Source organism: Oryzias latipes, chromosome 5, assembly GCF_053564925.1.
Source record: "Oryzias latipes strain Hd-rR chromosome 5, Olatipes_Hd-rR_3.1".
NCBI classification, from domain to species: Eukaryota; Metazoa; Chordata; class Actinopteri; order Beloniformes; family Adrianichthyidae; genus Oryzias; species Oryzias latipes.
The window spans coordinates 14,745,866-14,766,492 of record NC_136241.1 but is presented as its reverse complement, the minus strand read 5'-3'; the positions used below and the strand labels follow the sequence as shown (position 1 = coordinate 14,766,492).

At 39.1% G+C, this 20,627-nt stretch overlaps 1 protein-coding gene and 1 long non-coding RNA gene across 7 annotated transcripts in view; one reads left to right on the top strand and one right to left on the bottom strand.

Annotated features, from left to right (window-relative positions):
* The first annotated feature begins 560 nt into the window (after positions 1 to 560).
* The window catches only part of LOC144992155 (uncharacterized), a 94,627-nt gene continuing 74,560 nt past the window's right edge, over positions 561 to 20,627 (top strand). Inside the window, exon 1 of one of the 3 annotated variants that reach the window (XR_013656016.1) lies at positions 561 to 667. This is a non-coding gene — a long non-coding RNA (uncharacterized LOC144992155). The remainder of the gene's footprint in view (positions 668 to 20,627) is intronic. The other 2 variants (XR_013656017.1, XR_013656018.1) reach the window with 2 other exon arrangements.
* LOC144992143 (putative beta-1,3-galactosyl-O-glycosyl-glycoprotein beta-1,6-N-acetylglucosaminyltransferase 7) lies at positions 793 to 19,373 on the bottom strand. Of its 4 annotated transcripts, none has more exons than XM_078947160.1 (5): positions 18,688 to 19,372; positions 9,615 to 9,870; positions 7,544 to 8,279; positions 7,057 to 7,152; positions 793 to 6,576 (listed from the first exon to the last, which is right to left on the bottom strand). In XM_078947160.1, the coding sequence occupies exons 2-5, from the start codon at positions 9,819 to 9,821 to the stop codon at positions 6,332 to 6,334; spliced, it is 1,284 nt and encodes a 427-aa protein (XP_078803286.1). In that variant the 5' UTR covers positions 9,822 to 9,870; positions 18,688 to 19,372; the 3' UTR covers positions 793 to 6,331. The 4 variants fall into 4 exon arrangements, with proteins under 4 accessions (XP_078803286.1, XP_078803289.1, XP_078803288.1 ...); XM_078947163.1 differs by lacking the exon at positions 18,688 to 19,372 and having other exon boundaries at positions 9,615 to 9,732; positions 9,820 to 9,838; XM_078947162.1 differs by lacking the exon at positions 9,615 to 9,870 and having other exon boundaries at positions 18,688 to 19,373.

Here is a 20,627-nt window from a genome sequence, read left to right as displayed (position 1 = left end):
GAACTTCTGGTGTTTGTGCTCAATTATAGCACCACACTTGTAGGATATGAGATCTATTTTTCTAAATAAACGTAATAGTTACCTTGTGTAAAAGATCAAAAATACCGTATATAATCCAAAATTAATTCATTAAAATAAATAATGCTTTTGACTTTTTTTTTTGTTTTGTTAACTTCTTTTACAAATACATGCACAAGTATTTAAGATAAAATTATAATTTTAAATTTAACTTATACAAAGACATTCTACTCTTAACACTTTTGTCTGGATTGTCTCTCAGGCTTTATAACAAGGATGCAGTTATTGAATATCTTCTGGTTAAATCTGCTGAGAGACCCAATGCTGAAGTCGTTGTTGTTAGGGGTTACGCACACTCAGAGGACACATGTTTAGTTGAACCCTGCCAGTTTAAGCTGCTCTGTTTGTCTTGACATTTGCAAGGGTGAAATGCAAGGAAGCACTTCTAGAACCATGGCTAGTTTATTTTATTTTATTTTTTACTTACCTTTGACAATGACTGGTGGCTTTATGAATCAGTGAACTTACTTTGAAGAATTTTTCTAAAACCTTTTTGTTCTAAAATTGTAGGTTCTGTTACCTGCAGACCTGTGGCTGTGTGTTTTCAGAAAGAGCCCTGAAGGAGGTCAAGACAGAAATCTGTCACAAGGTAAGTCCTTCTACTAAGCTCCTTCCTCTGGGGTATTTCTTAGTAACTACCGGTATGTCCAATTTCAAAGAATCATGCTAGGCTTCTATTGTAGTGCATTTGGCCTCCTTTATATTTTTATTTAAAAAAAAATGTGACACAATACTCGATGCCCAAGTGGATTTCAGAAAAATCACATTTATTGTCTAAAACAGTATCCCACAGTGTGTTTTATTTTTCCCATAGAATAAAAATACCTAAACATGGCAGTTTTCTTTAATTTTCCTAAGATATCAAGTATATTTGGAATACTTAACATTATATACTTTATTGTTAAGCAACTATAGATATATTTTGAACATCAAAGATAAACCGGTAAAGACCTGAAAAAAAGGTTTCTATTGTTACACCAAGCTGTTGAACCGTTTGTCCAAACTATGGAAGCGATTGTGAAGCATAAATAAAAAGAAAAGTCAAAACCAGAAATGCTTTTTCATTTTCAAAATGAAGCTGCATTTTTTGATTATGCTGTACATTTACCAGATAACTTTTTGAAAATGAAATGTCAAATACTATTTTCACTATCTTTTTAATGAAGTGACAGAAATAGCTGTGTTGAAGTAGAAAAGGAAAAAGCATTTTGAAGTGTTGCTTTTTCATTTTAATTTTGAGTCATTTGATCCAGCTTCATTTTGAAAATTAAAAAGCATTTCTATTAATCCATTTTAATTGTCAAATTAGACATTTTTTAAATGAATTATGCTACACATTTACCAGAAAACATTTTGAAAATGAAATGTCAAATACCATTTTCATTATCATTTTAATTAAGTGACAGAATAAGCAGTGTTGAGGAAGGAAATGAAAAAGCATTTTGGTGGATTGCTTTTTCATTTTAATTTTGAGTCAAAAAAATGCAGCTTAATTTTGAAAATGAAAAAGCATTTCTGGTTTTGACTTTTCTTTTTATTTATGCTACACAATCGCTTCCATACCAAACTGGCTCGACGAGGCTGAGGAAAGTAAACTTGAGCTGATAGGGCCACTGTGTCCTTAAAAATGATTGTGTTGTTCTGTGGGAAGCACTACTTCAATATAAACATCAGATTGTAATCACCTATATGCTCAGTTCTGTGGTATTACTTAGGTTTTACTGTCTCTAGCTTGGCTTGTTTCTGTTTTCTTTCTAGTTTATTCTGAAATGAGAAGAAGCTTCAGATTATTTTGGGCTCTCCTCTGTTATAAGCAGCATCAAGGCTGTGGTTGTGATTTCCCACGCACAGGCTATTTTTTAGGTTTTAGGCAGTGGATGATTAAGTGTCCCTTCTATTAAAAAATGTTGCAGACAAACCTTGTTGTGTGTTTTTTTTTAAATGTTTTTATTGTGTTTTGAATAGAACTTAAAACCAGAGATACTTTTTCTAGTATTGACTTTATTTTTAGATGTCTTACTGCTGGCTATACAAGCCTCAAAGTTTGATCTTTAGATAAAATATTAATTTTTGTTGGCTGGACTCTAGAATTTCCACCAAAATTCATCATAGAAAGGTTTTTTTCCAGTCCTCCCTGCTGTGGTTAGACTGGTCAAAGATTCCACTTTTACCTTTGATCTTTAGATTTGTAATAAAAACAAGTAAAGACTGATAAGAATGTGTATGTAGTTGCTTTTAATAGTTGTTTACAGGACTAGACTAAAATCATTGGGATTTACTCAGCTAACTTTGGGGTTAATGTCACTTAAATATTTTAAAGTCCCACTGATCATCTTTTGATCTATTTTAAAGGCGTTCCCAGTGGTCTTTTAGTTTTGAATATGCAGTGTTTCACCTAAATCAAAAACCTGTGTCATTTCTTATGAAATAGTTTTTGTAGAGCAGCAGCAGCAGTTCATTAGAAATTCGTGTCTTGAGTTGTGGGCGGGACTGTTGGCACAGAGTAAGCCCGCCTCCTTCCCATGATCCATCTGTTTATACTCTCTCTCTTACTAGCTTACAGTCAGTCCCTCACAACCCCAACCTAACATCATTGGTGCAACAAAAATGATGACCATACTGGAGCAATCCAGCCGTACACTTTAGAGCCTATACCAGCTCAGACGAGGAAAATGAAGATGTACATAGATCTAGTTGTCTGGACGCGGATGCATCAGAATGGAGCTGAGCAGGGAGCTTGTGGCTCACTGTAATTTCTCTGTCTCATCTATAAGGTTTTGTTCAGTATTATTTTTTGTCTGCTTCTGATTCACCATGATAAAAAAATGCACAGAATTGTAATTTGAAGCCAATTTCTTTTTATTACCTCCTCCATTTATGAGAACAATGTTAAAAACACCAAAAATACACTTTTCCTTGAAGTGGGTCTTTAAGACAGTTTCATGGATCCTGTCTCTTCTCCTTTTCAAACTCAAACTCAAACTTTATTTATTTGTGTAGCGTCTTTCATTCCGACTGAATATACAAAGCTCTTTACATAAAAGGAAATAAAATAGCCATAAAATATGAAAAATAGTTTAAAAAAAAAACAATTGACACTCACACAAAATTGGCACCCCTCCCTCACCAGATTCCTCCCTTCACCCACCCAGACCCACCAATATAACCCTGAACAAAAACGAAGAACTGCAGCTTAAAGAAAAAGTCTGAGGAGGAAAAGATGTAATGGGGATTAGATCCAGCCCGATCCAAATTTTCCATCTTTACCACACAAAATAATGTTTATGGATTGCTAAACTTTAATTGTCAACCAGAATGTGGCGTCTGACCACAGCTGCCTGGTACGTTACCACTCACATGGAGCGTCACATGCACCCGTATGGAAGGGTTGACCCGTACGGGGTCCCACAGATTTTTGGGTTGTCCAGATCCGTTGTAGGAGGATTGTAGAGAGGAGCGGTGACTTATTTTCTTAGAAGTCTTTTAGAAGCTCAGGTGTTTCTTGTAGTTACTTTGAGGCTTGTGGTGCCACCTTAAGGGACGTCATAAAAATTGGAACAAAAAAAGTGCGTGAACATTTTGGCTCTACATGCTCACAGAGTGGTCTATGCATTTGATATTTTGCGTATGTCATACATGTTTGATCATTTTAACCGCAGACAGTCCATATTCCCCTGTAAGGGCAGCTGTGATTAAGTCTTTGGCTGTGTGTTGTTTATTCATAAGTGAGGAAGATGCATTTGTAATGCATATGTACATTCCCACATCTCATTGATGTAGGTGGAACAGGTTCCCAGAACTCATCTGTCACTAAAAGTGAAGACTAAAGCATTGAATAACATCAGTGTGGACAGAGGCCTTTGCCTCTTTCCACACTGATGTTCTGTCTATTATATCAACACAGAACACAACAACTCTGGTTGGTCTCCTTGTATTGCTTTGCTGCTCTATTTTGATAGCTTCCTATCTTGGATGAGATGACAAAGGTGGCTGATGAGAGTGATGTGGCTACCTCTGCTCAGATTAGTGCTCCTGGGATAGTGCCTTCGACAAATGGTAAATGGCGTATACTTGTACAACGCCTTTCTTCCTACAAAGACAAAGCGCTTTACAGTCACAGACCCATTCACCCAGTCACACACACATGCACTCACACAATCACACACTGGTGGCGGTTCCGCTGCCAAACACAGGCGCCCGCCTGCCCAAGGACGCTTCGACTCATGGGTGTGCAAGGCGGGAACCTGCAATGTTACAATCATGGGTCGACCGCCCTACCGCTGCACCACGGCCGCCCCGCCAAACCACAGTAAATAGGAAACTCAAGGATGACTTTGCTTAATTGTGTTGTTAATACTTTTGACTAGGCCTGCACAGTAAATCGCAGATTTATTGTTATCTCCATATCAAGCTGTTCAATACGAGTATTGCAAAAGATAGCAAAAATTGCAATGATGGTTGCTTAAAATGTGCTTAAACGATCTTATGGCAGCTTGAAGTATTGTACGGATCAAAAATATCCCTTTATGCATTTGACCAATCATGTGGACCACTTTACGTTGTTGACCGATCGGATGGATCCCTTTGATGTTTTAGGCCTGCCTCCTATGTAGGCGAGGGGGATTTGGAGTGCAATTTAAGTGATGTTGACTTGTATTTAAATTAATCTTTGATTTTTCTCACAGAAGCTTCAGTTTAGTGTGACAAAGCTTCCATCAAACAGCCGTCTGATTGGTCTAGATTCCAACCAATCAGGTATCTCTGTCTCGTGATGACGGTGCTTGGAGGTAAACATGGACTTTGGACTTTGTATTGGTTCTGTTTGAACGGTATTCTGCCGTTTTCAAACTTTCTTGTCCGTTTCTCTCAGACTCAGAAGGAGCAGCAAATCCACTAAAATAAAACAGGGTTTTGTATTTATTTATGTTAGTGTAGCGGCCAGCGTGTTTAAAATGTCTCCTGCAGAAAAAATGTCAGAGCTCGACTCGTTCAGCTTGAAGTTACAGTTTATTACAATTTAGATTTGTATCTGAACTGTTGTTTCATTTTCATCAATAAATGTTTAAATATAAAGAGAAAATTGCATTTTTTCAGGAGTAATTTTTTTAAAACTTTGAACAAACGCACAGGAGTTCTTAAAAATATGATGCTGTAAAAAATTAACATAAAAGTTAAAAATGCTCCTTTTGCTAAATACATTGTGTTTACTTTGGTGAGCCATCGTTTTCATGCTTATTATTGCTGTTAATCTATTCCATAAACTTGTGCAGCATAAAATAATATGGACTGTCAGCAGATAAACGTTACAGTTTATTTTACAGTTTCAGGAGATCCTCAGCCATAAATTCACAAATCTTACTATGGTAAAAAAAAATAAAAAAAAATAACCAATGCTAAAAAATAAAAAAAATAAAGTATAAATTATTGTTAAAATGATTATAATTATAAACTTTCAGCCAAAGAGACAAAATCGAGGGTAAAAAGAGCTTGCTCATCTTCTGAGCTTAGGTAGCAGACACCATGTTATGTAAATATAAATATTATATTGTCATCACAATTTTGATCCTTAATATCATAATTCGCAAGTTTTCCTCAAATCATGCAGCCCTACTTTGAACACACTAAACTCTACAGACATGAAGGTATTGGCGTGTCTTAACTGGACATCATGTTTAAAATAACTATTTTAACTTTAGTTTATTCCACAATAGGTAAACATCTTAGCAGTATATACATAAATATATGTATAGGCATTTAAAAACATCTTTAAAGTATATGTATTCCACATTTACGGCATGTAAAAGTATGATGACGATATAACTTGCGATAAATGAACAAATACCAAAAACAACAAAAACATTTCCATTTCCCTGCAAAAGTTTAATTTAAACAAGAGTCAAAATACCTTAAATTATTCTCCAAATGACCTGTTTCTAATTAGGAGGGTCACATATAACATAGAAGCTCCATCTGATTGGTCAACAATGTGAAGGGCTCGGTCTGATTGGTCAAATGCATAAAGGGATTTATTCAATTCATTAAATAGTTCAATTTGCCATAAGTTTGTTTTAGCACATTTAAGGTTTACCATTTATTGCAATTTTCGCTGACTTTTGCGATATGGGTATTGCACAGCTTGAAATCGCAATAACGATAAGTTTGCGATTACTTATGCAGGCCTAATTGAAACATGTTATATGTTTTAGAGAGAGGACAAATGATATGTAATGACTTGCTTATATTCGCAGACATGTCATGTCACTGTAGTGCTGTTGAAGTCATCGCTGGTGCTTAATTTCTCTGTTATCGCCAGAACCCACGATGGTTGAAATGGAATCTTTGCCTGGTTGAGCACTTTGCTCCTATGCCACTGTTCCAAACAGTCCAAGGCCTCAGGATAGGCATTACTTTCAAACTTATTGGCAAACATGTTGTTGTTGTTGATGATCCACTCGATGTCCCCCATTCCGTAAACGCAGATGTCTCTAACGTAGTGTCCTTGAAAATAGAGACAGCGGTTAACCTGGACTTTAGGCTTTATATTTTATGACTTAAATCTGTGCACGATGGTTTTGTTTGCTTTTATTTGTCTGTTTGCTCTTAAATAAATGGAAAAGTTAGTGTTGCACTGGGACAGACTGGCAACCTGTCCGAGGTGTACCCCGCCTTCGCCCAACAGTCAGCTGACTTTGGCAACCCCGTTACACCATAAAGTATGTAGCGGGTTAAAAACATGGATGGATGGCAGTTTGTGTTGCATGCAAGTTTTATAAATAATTGGACTTCATGATTATAAAATGCAGTCCTACATAATTCAAACAAGTGTACACATGAAATCTTTCCGGTCAAACGGATAAAGGACTGGAAACATTTTTTTTTGAGATATTACTACCATTTCAAACATTTCTAAAACAATCTAGTCTTTATAATTCAGTTGTTACTCATTAACTAGTTGTTGTGAGATCTTATATGCTTTACCTTTGCAACCTTGGTGAGCTGTTCCTTCTTGATCACTCCACTTTATTGCTCGGATGTTTCCTTCCCAACCGCCATCAACACGGCTGCCTGGAGCTCCTTTACAAAAAAAGTACAGATTTCTGAGGTGTATCTGAATCACTTGCCTCAGAAATGTCACTTGTCTAACACATGGCATGAAATCATTTCAATTTTTTAGTTCATTAAGATTACAGAAGTCCCCAAATTCTATGTTCTATGGTATTGTGCAGGCATTTCTATTATACTTTATTTGATGCAAGTATGCCGGGAGTATTGCTAATTGTCCCTAGAATGGTGTTGAGTCATAGGACAGGTGGTGTCAAAGAGTCATACAATCCCTCATAAATGCTCCTCTAGGGTTTCATCATTTTATCATTATGTAAAGATAGTTAAATAAAGAAGATTACAATTCATGCTTGGTACAATAATTTAAAATCAGTAGTAGGATGTTGTATTGTCAAAATCTTACCTTTGAGATGATTAAGTGTCACCCAATAATGCTCGTCTGGACTGTAGGTGTCTCTGGACCACTTCAAGAGGTTGAGGGCTATCGGGCTTTTCAAAACAAAGTCTACAAACGCCCTTGTTAAAGCATAGTACGCTGTTCCAAAATAAATTTGCAGATTATCTGGAGGTGGTTTCTTCTTCTCTCCTTTTTGAATGACGTGGGATCCTACAATCTCCTGATGCTGGAATTCTGTCCTGGATCTGATGTGCGCTGGCTGTTTGACCCCAGGTGTAAGGTTTTTGTCCCTCCACTCTTTGCTCTGCATGTGCTGAACAAGTTCCAGGTTGCTCTTAATGGGGAAATCCTGTCCACACAAATTCACAACCTTCTTCCAGCCTACGTTCGACCTGATTAGATCTTTCATGCAGTTCAAGTCAGCTTGCAGGCGAGAATAGCCACCATAGGTCACTGTTTCACTTTGACTGGAAAGGAATATATTTTCATAACAACTGACTAACCCCCTCACGTCTTGTTTGTACTCCAATGGAGCCTTAGCATCAATATGAATGCAGTACACATTTTGGGGCATGTAAATAGCTCGTAGTGTACGCACAAACATCTCCAGATCTTTGTGAATAGTCATAATGAAAGCTAAGGGATAGTCCTCTTCTTCTTGACTCAGGGGTCTAGTAATAAAGTGCAAGTCTCTGATTAATTCTGAACACGTCCGATTGTCTTTTAGGATGTAGTTTTCCACCTGTTGACGAAAACAGAAAAAATGAATCCCAATGTCATTAAAACATTATTTTGCATAACCTTTTATTTTTACTGTGCTTGATCAATCGCCTGTATCCACCCATAAGGGTGTAGTGACTAAGGCCTAATCAACATTTGCTTTTAGGATTTTAAACATACCAGTCGCGAGATGATTGTCTTCCATCCTACTCTGTATCGACAAAACTACTGGCTCACCTGCCTTGACTTGCATATAAACTGTGGTGCCATCCCATTCCTAACCCATAGAGTTCAGTATGATGTCAGTCCACCTTTTGCAGGTACTACAGCTTAAACTCTTCTGGAAAGGCTGTCCATAAGGTTGAGGGTTAAATTTATAGGAATTTTGGACCATTCTTCTAAAAGTGGATTGGTGAGGTCACACACTGATGCTGTTGGAGAATGCCTGGCTCTTAGTCTCCACTCTAATTCATCCCAATTTAGGACATGACTCTGTGCAGGCCAGTCAAGGTAATCCACACCAGACTCTGTCATTCATGTCTTTATTGACCTTGCTTTGTGCACTTGTGCACAATCATGTTAGACGGACCCTGTTTCAAACTGTTCCTACAAGGTTGGGAGCATGGAATTGTCCAAAATTTTTTGGTATCCTGAAACATTCAGATTTCCTTTCACTGTAACTAAGGGGCCAAGATCAAGTCCTGAAAATAACCCCACACCACAATTCCTCCTGCACCAAATTTTACACTTGGACCAATGCTGTCCCAAATGTACCGTTCTCCTGGCAACCTCCTAACCCAGACCTATCCATCAGATTACCAGATGGAAAAGAGTGATTCATCACTCCTGAGAACGCGTCTCCACTGCTCTAGAGTCCAGTGGCGGTGTGCTTTACACCACTGCATCTCACGCTTGGTGACATGTGGCTTGGATGCAGCTGCTCGGCCATGGAAACCCATTCTATTCAGCTCTCTGCATACTATACTTGTACTAATCTGAAGGTCACATGAAGTTTGGTGCTCTGTTGCACTATACGCTTCAACATCCGCTGACCCCTCTCCGTCAGTTTACGTGGTCTTCCACGTAAACAAGACAAGGTCTATCTAGCTGTTGTTTTAGGAACCCAGAGTTAAGCATTAAACAAATTTAAATCAGTGTTTTAGTTGACATTTCTGCAATAGGATTAGATTGTTCTTGTTGCCAATGCATTCAGCGTGTGTTATCCTGAAATCTTATGGCTAAAGCATGAGTTCATTCATCTCCAGGGTATTAGTAGTTACATCAGAGATTGGATCAAAATGTTTATTTGCATTTAATTTAACAAATTAAAAACACAAATGCAGAATCAGAGACGTACATGGCAGTCGCGCCGATACCATTGTACAGCTGTTTCTAGGCCGTTCAGAATGGGCCTACATTCATTGGAAAAGTTTCTGCAGTCAGAACTCTGCAGCGGCTTTAGGTCAGTTGGGATTCTAGTTTTGAAATAGATAAATGAAACTATAATTATGCTTATTCCTAGGCAAAGCAAGAAGCTGCATTTTTTTCCTACAAACTGGTACATAATAGTCCTGTCTGTCCGTAATACTCCAGCACCGCCTCAGAAAGAGCTCCTGTGAAAAAGAGATTTGGTTCAGTTAGTTGCAAAGTTCTTTCAGAGCCTTTAGGAATACTAAAATGAGTTCAATATGTAGGCTATGTCTGATTGATGAAACCAGTTTTAGTAGCTTAGGCTATGAAATCTAGTTCACAAAAACTCTTATCTGGGATAATTCCTGTCAGTTAAGTTTTTTCCTGTAGTAGTAAGATAAGATAAGATAAGATAAGATAAGATAGGACTTATTGATCCCCGGAGGGAAATTCAGTTGTCACAGCAGCCAAAACAAGAAATATAGCAGTTAGAAAAAGACAAAAAGCAAAGTTGCAATGAGTAAGAATAAAATAGTAATAATACAAAGTGGAAGTAAAAGTACACATCATAAATAACAAGTTAAATAGGGTAATAAATAGCAACAGCGGTTTCAGCAGTCCTTAGACCGTGTTGTTGAACAGTCTGACTGCTGTTGGGACGAAGGACCTCCGGTAATGTTCCTTTTTGCACTGGGGGGGTGCAGCAGTCTCTGGCTGAACGGGCTACTCATGGTCTTCACCGTTGCATACAGGGGGTGAGAGGGGTTGTTCTGGATGCTGGACAGCTTGGTCAGCATCCTCCTCTCACCTACAGAGTCCACTGAGTCCAGGGAACCGCCCAGGACAGAGCTAGATCTCTTGACCAGCTTGTCCAGTTTCTTTTTGTCCTTTTCATTAATTCCTCCACACCAGCAGACCACAGCATAGAAAGTTGCTGATGCAACGACAGTCTCATAGAAGGTCTTGAGTAGTGGCCTACACACACCAAAGGATCTCAGTCTCCTCAGGTGGTGGAGGCGACTCTGGCCCTTCTTGTGCAGGACCCTTGTGTTATCTGACCAGTCCAGTTTATTGTTGATGTGAAAACCCAGGTACTTATACACATCCACCCTCTCGATGTCCAGTCCCTGAATGACCACTGGAGGAGACTGAGAAGCCTTTTTGCGGAATTCAACCACCATCTCCTTCGTTTTGGTGGCATTGATGTGAAGATGATTGAGTTTCCACCAGTCCACAAAGTTCTTGATCACCTTCTTATATTCCAGATCATTTCCTTCTAACACGTGTCCAACGATGGTTGTGTCATCGGAGAACTTCTGGATATGGCAGGTTTGAGTCATGGTGGAAGTCAGATGTTTAGAGTGTGAAAGGAAAAGGAGAGAGCACTGTCCCTTGTGGGGCCCCGTGCTGCAGACCACCTGGGCAGAAACGTAGTCTTGGAGCCTCACATACTGTGGTCTGTTGGTGAGGTAGTCAACAATCCACAAGGTCAGCCTCAGCACCTTCCAGCTTTCCCCTGAGCAGTGATGGTTGAATGGTGTTGAAGGCGCTGGAGAAGTCGAAGAACATGATTCTAACAGTACTTCCAGGTTCCTCCAGGTGTAGCAGGGTTCTGTGCATCAAGTAGATGACAGCGTGGTTTATTGTTGGAGTCTGTAATGCAGTGTGTCAGACTGTCAATGTCCTCGTGCGATCCGCACAGCACCTCCCAGTCTGTGGTCTCAAAACAGTCCCTCAGTTCCTCACTGGCCTCTTCTGTCCATCTTCTCACAGATCTTGTAGTTGGAGGTTATCGTTTCACCACAGGTTTATAGACGGGTAAAATATGAACCAGGTTGTGATCTGACCAACCTAGTAGGGGGAGGGGGGAACAGCTATATTTTTAATAGCCAAACAAGCTCTTTAGACAAGAAAACATTTTCCTTAATTTTTTCTATAGAAATATGATATTATTAGGGTTTGTATCTTGTTCTTGAACTGACCTTGTAAAGATGGAACAACACATGTTCAATTATAAATAGGTCCATCTATCATTTTAATAACCAATATCATGATATTAGCATATTAAAAATGTTAAAAGCGTCCTGCTTAATTTAAAATTTTTTTGGATTTCTTGGTTGTTTGTTTAATCAGATCCTTTTAGGCAAAAATAGTATTTGTGTGAATCATAAATCCACTAAATGTTTCGTGGTTGATGTTGCAGAGCCACTACCCACCAGCAATAAATATAAATATACTAAAGCCTGGTGTTGTAATTGAGCAGATATGTGCTGACCCATTGATCTGCGACCGTATTTAGAAAAGTTGGTTTGCAATTGTTGTAGTAAAATTACTCATATATTCTCCCTGCAGTTTCTTCTTTTCTATACTGTTTAACTCAATGTTTAAGTCTGGTTAAGAGAGAAGAAGTCGTACCGGTACACTTTTAAACTGTGTAATTGTGTAAGTATTATAATAATACAAGTCTCTTGAGTTAATGTTGGTCATATTTATCTTCCACATACTTTCATTTTTAGTTTCTAGAAAGAAATCTAATTCTGCCTATATGTCTATGAAGACTCTCATTCATCCAGGTTGGTTCCATTGTAGTAGGTTTAGGGGATGTCATCTGGACTTGGTTTTTAAAGTTAAAAGACGTTTCACCTCTTATCCAAGAGGCATTGTCAATTCTGAATTAGCTGATCGAAGAGCTGGTATATATGCGCTCATGGGGGAGGTGTCAGACCTGAAACTGGGTGGCATTGTCAACTTAGCCTACATGGTTTCGGGTCGTTAAGAGTCCTTTGTCCTCAGCTGGGGATTGGGGAGCCAGTGACTCCTTCCCCAAACTGGTCATCTCTTTCAGCTATTAACCACCCAGGTGGAACTGGTTTGGTTTATTTAGGTTTTAAAACACTGCCGTAGATGGATGGAAGAATAAACCTGAGACCACCATTCTTATTAAGAGAAGGTTTATCCTTCTTGACAAAGATGGCTTCTTTCACTCTTTGCTCAAACCATCCTTTCTCTCTGGCTAGAATTCGGACTTCACTGTCCTCGAACGAGTGGTTTGTGGCCTTCAGGTGGAGATGTACTGCAGACTCAGGTCCACTTGGGTTGGCTCTGCGATGTTGGTAAAGCCGCTTGCGTAGAGGTTGTTTGGTTTCTCCTATATAATGTTCCCTGCAGTTCTCTTTGCAGTGGATAGAGTACACAACATTACTCTGTTTGTAGCTGGAAATTTTGTCCTTTGGATGAACCAGTTTTTGTCTGAGAGTATTAACTGGTTTGAGATGAACTGGGATGTTATGTTGTTTGAAAATCCTTTTAAGTTTTTCAGACAGGCCTGAGATATACAGAATTGAAATAATGTTCCCTTTCGGCTCTTGTTCCTTCTTGTCTTGTTTTTCTGTATGTTGGGATATCCACAGGTTCGGAGGGCTTGGCGGATATGTTGCTCTTCTTTCTTCTTTCTGTCAGAGCTTGTGGGCACCTCCTGGGCTCTGTGTTGTAGTGTCCTGATAACGCCTAGTTTGAGCTGTAAGGGGTGGTTTGAGTCAAATAACAGGTACTGATCTGTGTGAGTAGGCTTCCTGTACACTTCAACCTGGAGCTGTCTGTCCTCTCCAATGACCACAGCACAGTCTAGAAAGGCTAGGGTGTTGTCCTTTGTGTCTTCCCTGGTGAACTTGATGTTCTTGTCGACTGCGTTGATATGATCTGTGAAAGTCTCCACTTCCTGGATTTTGATCTTGATCCAAGTGTCGTCCACATATCTGAACCAGTGGCTTGGAGTAGTACCTGGGAAAGAGTCCAGGGCTCTTCTCTTGTCTTTTTCCATGTACAAATTGGGCACAATGGGCGAGATTGGAGAGCCCATAGCTCAGCCGTGCCTCTGCCTGTAGAAGTTTCCCCTGAATTGGAAATATGTGGAGTTGAGTCTGGTGTCAGATTTGTTCTGTCTTGTAACTGAGATCCTGAAGTAATCTCTTCCTCACTGAAATCACTGCCTTGGTGGTGGGAATCCAGGTGAAGGGGGAAGTTACATCATAAAACACCATCGTCTCGTCAGAATCCAGCTGAAGATGTTTGACTTTGTTTGCAAAATCTTGTGAAGGCCATAAATGCATGGAATGGTATTACCCGGGTACAGTCTGTAATATAGAGGCTTGTCGATGACTTAATCTCTCAGAGCATCATGTTAGGAATTCACAAGATTTTGCAAACATACCCCAACCCCCAGCTGAGGACAAAGGACTCTTAACGACCCGAAACCATGTAGGTTAAGTTGACAATACCATCCAGTTTCAGGTCTGACTCCTCCCCCATGAGTGCATATATACCAGCTCTTCGACCAGCTTATTCAGAATTGACAAAGCCTCTTGGATAAGAGGTGAAACGTCTTCTAACTTTAAAAACCAAGTCCAGATGACATCCCCTAAACCTACTACAATTCTGCCTATATACATTTTGGCAGATTCTACTTTGAGAATCTGTTATCAACCAGGATTCTAAATCAGCGCATTCTATAATATTGGATATTTCAAAATATGTAGACTAATTTCTAAGGATTTATATTTCAAACAATGAGCTTGTATTTTTGGAACATCAATTTCTTGTATTACACTTCAGTAAACATGTGGCAGCCACATCTTTATCAGCAGTAAGTGATTTGTATCTGCTACCGCTTAGCCAGGACTCCCATTAAACACGAGGTTTTATACTTTCAACAGGACTTTCATGGTTATATGTGGGTTAAATCAATTAAATTGTAAAAAAAACTGAACAATATATTTTACATATGCTGTTAAGTCAGGGGTCGGGAACCTTTTTGGCCAAGAGAGCCATAAACGCCACATATTTTTAAAAGTAATTTCGAAAGAGCCATACAATAATGTAGTTTCCCTTTCCCACACTGTGGCACGAAGACTTAACCTCTTTTAAGGTGTTTTATTCTGATTACTGTAGACCGCAACAAACGCTGTACAATTAATTCATCAACTCCTCAATTCCTCAGCTGAGACGAGAGCGTTTCTCCCAACTTTATATTCCCCTGCTCCCGCTCCAGCCCTCCCATTTCCCTTATTTGGCCCATAGCTGAGCCCCAATGGTCCAAATTACCTAACAACAGGCTGAGCGACAGAACTGAGAGCCAATCAGATCTCTACTTGATGCGTTCATTGAACTCCAGAACTTTTAACGTGGTCCGACAGTCATCCAACTCAGTCCGCGACAATGTTTAAAACTAAATATACAAGTGAATGTGTGCATTTGATGTAATTTCAACATTTTTAAAGTATGATAACTCTGTGGATTCTTTTTAATAACATCGTTATGCTGTTGCTAATAAATGATGAGTATTTCTCGTAGTAGTTTTGCTGATGGTTTAGTCCGGTTGATCGGTGGTGAGTTTCTGCTTCATGCAGGCGTTGAGACTTTAAACGTGATCGTTGGTTGGTATGAATGTTTTGTACATGTGAGAAAGACGGCTCACATGCAGACCTGGAGCCAAACACACACTCACATGCTGCAGTGAGTGACGGGCAGCGGGTTTTACGTTTTTACAATCCCTGCGTGATTCCCCTTGCTGCCTGCCCCACCCTCTGCTTTCGTTGTCACACATCCCATCCCCGCAACTGCGCACTCTTTCTCAGAGACGGGAGCGCGCAGTTTTAGGCACGGCAATTCACAGGTTTCAGGCTGGTACAAACTCTGTGAAATAATAGATAATAGTAAACTGATAGTGCTGGCGCAGATTTTTCTCTCCAAGCACCGCTAATACTGCGCGCCTCTGGCATGGCATCGCGCCCGAGAAGGACTGGACTAAGGATAAAAAAAAGTATAATTAAAGATTTGTCTGCGAGCCACATGCGACCATCAAAAGAGCCATATATGGCTCGCGAACCATAGGTTCCAGACCCCTGTGTTAAGTAAAGCATATACCATGGTCCGGTTGAATACTCGATTCTGTTTGGCTGCTGGGTGTGCATTAAAATCTGATAACCGCATGGTGAAAAAAGAAGTTCCGGTCACATATCACTGCGCTAGGATAAAACTTAAAGCATACGTCGAAATACGTTATTTCACAGTTTACCAAGAGCCAGAAAAAAGACATGAGTGATTTCGTTGTTTCTTTTAACTTGTTCGGTGACTTTGATAATTTTGATGACTGGGATGCAGCCACAGAGAAAGAGAGACAAGAACATCAAAAGAGGGAGAGGAGACACAATGAAGTGACACCGGAAGAATTGAACTTTTTGGAAGATGGACGAGGTAAACACAAAGAAAATCACGAAATGGGCAGTTAATATATTTCGAGACTTCCTGGTTCAAAAATACATGGACATCAACTTTGAAAATTACACTGCCACCACTCTCAATGAGAGTCTGCGGCTTTTTTATGCGTCTGTTCAGTCCACTAAGGATGGAGGAGAGTACAGTGTTGCCAGTCTGGGGAGCTTGAGAGCCCGCATCAATCGCCATGTAAGAGACGTCAACATCATAAGCGACACTGTCTTCAAGAGCAGCAATGCGGTTTTTAAGTCCATAATGAAGCGCTACAGAAAGAGTGGGAAAGACACCAGCTACAGAAAGAGTGGGAAAGACACCAGCTACAGAAAGAGTGGGAAAGACACCAGCCCTCACCATCCTCGTATTCCTGTGTTTGGCTCGACGTGGGAGGGAGGGGTGTCGTGAGCTGACAATGGCATCTTTTAGCATCCACAGAGACGAGGAAGGCGTGGAATACCTTAGCCTATCGCATAATCTGGACACTAAAAATCACAAAACTCCAAACGACCCACACAAGCAAAACCTAAGAGGTTTTATGTTTGCAAGACCCGGGGATCCTCTGTGCCCAATACAAAGTTTCAAGAAATACATCTCTAAACGTCCCCCAGATGCAAAATCTTTTTATCTGCATCCGAAGCGCTCTGACACCGCAGCATTGGAGGTTTGGTACTCCAGGGAACCGATGGGTGTCAACTACCTGGGAGCAATGCTAAAAAAAATTAGTGAAGAGGTCTGTACATCGATCTACATAGCCCTATTTTTTTGTCAAACTCCTCTCCTGCTTTTGTAAATAACCTGCGTGTTTATGATTGTTTTTTTTGTTTTGTTTTTTAAGGTGGGTCTATCGCAGATTTACACAAATCACAGTCTGTGGAGCACGGCTGTGGGTCGACTCTCAGACGCCGGTCTGGAATCACGCCAGATCATGTCTGTGACGGGGCACCGCTGTGAAAGCAGCCTGCAGGCTTACTGGGCTCCGTCACTCCAGGAAAGACGAGAATGGAGCAACATTCTGTCGTCCCGCAACGTCGCCACCAGCAGTGGTCAGGGTTCACAAAAACTAAATATCTGTCCTTCGAACAGCAATATGATGGACATGCCAGTATCTCTTTCAAATTTTACAATTAATGGCAATGTTGAATTTAATTTTAAATAAACAATTCTGTCTTCCTAAGCCCGATTTTTTTGCTCGGTTCAAAGTTAACAAGCTCGATGTAAAATAACTTATTAATTAATAAAACCGTTTTTGTTTTTTTCGTTGACAGCTAATGTTCAGATTTATTGTTAGAGATTTGTTATAGTAAAATTTTGGAAGCTACTTGTGTATTTGTTTCTTTATCACACTTTGCTTCATCATCTGGACAATAACGAGCGGTAAGAGGTGCACTTATCATGACGATGACCATATGATCCTACTTTCTTCCGCTCCGCACTTGAACTTGTAGTCATGACAACGCGCAGCACCACATAAAAAATAGTCCGCTTTTTGTGAAAAAGTGATCTAAACTGAACAAAAAACAAGAATAAAGTGCTAAAACTGATTAAAAATATATTTTTTTGTAAGTGACCATGGTATAAGCGGGTTAATGGCCTTCGAAGTGTTTGTTTATTACCTTTTAACGCACTTCGCAGAAGCAACCGTCCTCCGCATCACGTCGGACGGTTCAGGCTTCCACGGCGTGCGTTAAAAAGTAATAAACGCACACTTCGTCGGCCATTAACCCTTACTTGACTAACAGCAAATATTTGTGGAAGTTTAATATTCATCTGTTCTTATGCTTGAGAGATGCTTATTCCATTATCAGTATATACAGTAAGTGCTGACATGCAACCATTGAGATTACTAGTATTGGAAATGAAGTATTACATCATGTTTCTCCATTGCTCCATCAGTAATTGTCATGCTGCAGTTTTGTGTTTTTCTTGCTAAATTCTGTCCTGATAATTCCTGGAATTCGATGTTTATTAAGTTAGGTGAAGGTTCCTTTTTTTTATTAAGCTTTACTATTTAATTTTTAAATGTTTTTGCTTTCTACTCTAATTTTATTGTGTTTAGGAAACCAATTTCCTTCCGCTTTTTTATGTTAATCATTTACATTGCACTGCATAAATGGACTTTGATGCTGTGTTTTGGTAAGATTATTGTTTCGTTAGTTCAGTCTTAGTTTTGTTGTGGATCTTGATTTTTCTTTTTACCTTCTGTCCTATTTTTATACATTAAATTCCCAATGTATTTTTTTTTGTAAAAGTGTGCTATGCTTGTATAAGTTTGGCTTACACTATGTATTATGTCATAAAAGCACTAGAGAACGTTGATACAAAGTTCCTCTATTTTTCAATCGCATTATAAAAATAGAGGATATAATGTACACAGTGTAAAAATAAAGCAGCAAAAAGTATTTTTGTTCCCATGCCGTTTCATTTTTCTCCTGTATTTTTTAAGCCAAATATTAGTATTTTTCCTCATGCTGTGTACATTATACTTCCTCAATTAAGCCTGTTGAGACTAGAACTAATGTTATTGATTTCACTTGTGATCTACTTAAAAATGTCTCCACTTATGTTTGTTTTTAAAGAAGACCTCTTTCCTGACAAACTCTGAGGAGTCTGAGTCTACAACCCAAGTGCATAATCTAGAATAGCATCAATGTCTCTCATTGAACCAGGAGATGAAAGCAAAGGCGTATGACCATGTTAAAGACTTACATATGTAAATAGCATATACAAAATTAAAACGGTGATCTATTTACCTTCGAGGCAGTTCAGTCTGCAATTCTGTTTGAAAAAGAAGTAAAACTTCTCATTTAAGCGTTTCTTTGGATCATTTTCTGAAGTCCTCTTTAAGTTCCTACAATCCATGTGAAGTCCTGGGAGGAACAAAAAGGATTCCCACTGGCGGCTTGAGCAGCAGTGTTGACAGTATTCGAGCTAAATTTGTTGGCCAGGCTTGTTTTGTTTCGTCCTGGCAGCGAGGCAGAGTTCCCTTAGCTCAAGATTCTGTCAGTGTCTGTGTTATTCTCTGGTCGTACTCATAGCTGATTAAGGCGCTCCCCCCACATCCCCACGAGACAAGGTCCATCCCTGCCTGGTTACCAACAGTAACACCCAATCACACACGCCACACCTGATGCAAGAACATACTCGCACATCGTGCACACACTTCCTATCATTTTTTTATCCACTCTCCTCCCACGTCCATTTTCCTGCCTAATGTTGCTTGCATCTTTTTTTTATCCTCTTGATTTCCATTGATTTACCCCAGACATTTTTTTTTTACCAGAAGTGTCTCTTCTTCTTTTCTTTTCTGAACTTTGCTTAACAGCAGCTCATCATTGCAGTCTAAGCGTCTGTAATGTCGCTCCACTGAACATCAACCATGTCTGTCCCCTCACCAGCTGCTGCAGGATTCTGGTTGACTTAGCCAAACACCTAATCATCAAATTAGTGACTAAGTAAAAGTCTGTGTGTCATTTGATAATGGCAGTAACTGACTCTAGAGCTTGAATGGGATTGTTCAAAATGGACTAATATCCACTATAAATCGTATCATCAACCACAAATTCTGATATGAATTGTCAGAAGTTGTTAAAATGAATCGTTAAACCCGTAATTTTTTAGTTATTACATTTTGCTATCTGTTTTGGAAATTGTAGTTGGAAAACTGGGACATTTTCCTTCTTTTATATAGTAGATTTCATTTCTGACATAGAACAGCCATTCATTTTCAGCAGAGTCTTAGCAGCAGCATGGCCTTTTTAACACAATGTTAAATATGTTGTACTTATCCACATGCCTGTTTCTGACCACCTTCCGAAAGTGTACCATTATAAGCAAGATTGTTTTTTCCAAGCAAAATAAAATACTTAAAATCAGCCTGTGGTGTAACTTGAGGGAAACAAAGCCTGATAATGATGTGCATAAAATCCATAATCCATCTTTAACAACTTCTCAAGAAAAGAGGAAAATTGATTCTGGTGAAGGCATTTCATACTTCGACAAAGTAGTAACTAAAGTGGAAGACAAAAGATAAAGTGTCCAGTTAAAAGTTATTAGCTGAAGTGAAAATTTGGGATGTGGCTGCCACTTTGAAATGCAACAAACCCCATAAAAAGATTGAAAAACATCTGACAAAGCACTTACCTACAGCAAATGCTTTAACAAATTCACTATTAAAAATTCAGTCTGTGGCTTTTGCTGAAAGAAAGGGGCAGATACCATTTGGAATTGTAGAATTAATGTCAGATTTGAATTTAAATAGGATCCAGGGGCTTACAGACAGTGCTTGTCATGTTACCCTGGGACAGATGAATGTCAGGTTAAAAGGAAACTTTTTGTTCTTCATGAGAATTATGGTCATTAAAAACAAATGCAAACAATTAAAACGCAGGTTCCTCTGGTAAACAAAGTAAAGCACACATGGACTCTGTTTGTTTAAGATATGTTTGTGCACACTTCCCAGGGCCACAAAAAGGATAAATATTTTTAAATATTTAGCAAGTCCAAAACATTTAAGGAAAATTTGTGCCTCTTCTTTTGGATACGGATTTGAAAATGATCCTATTGAAACTTTTCATTCAATATAAAAATATTGTCAGTGCTTAAACTCTTGGCATCCAACAACTCTTCGGTTGTTGGACGAGCTGCTCCACCGCCTGAGCTAAAGTGCCACTCCCACTATGTTATTTCCATA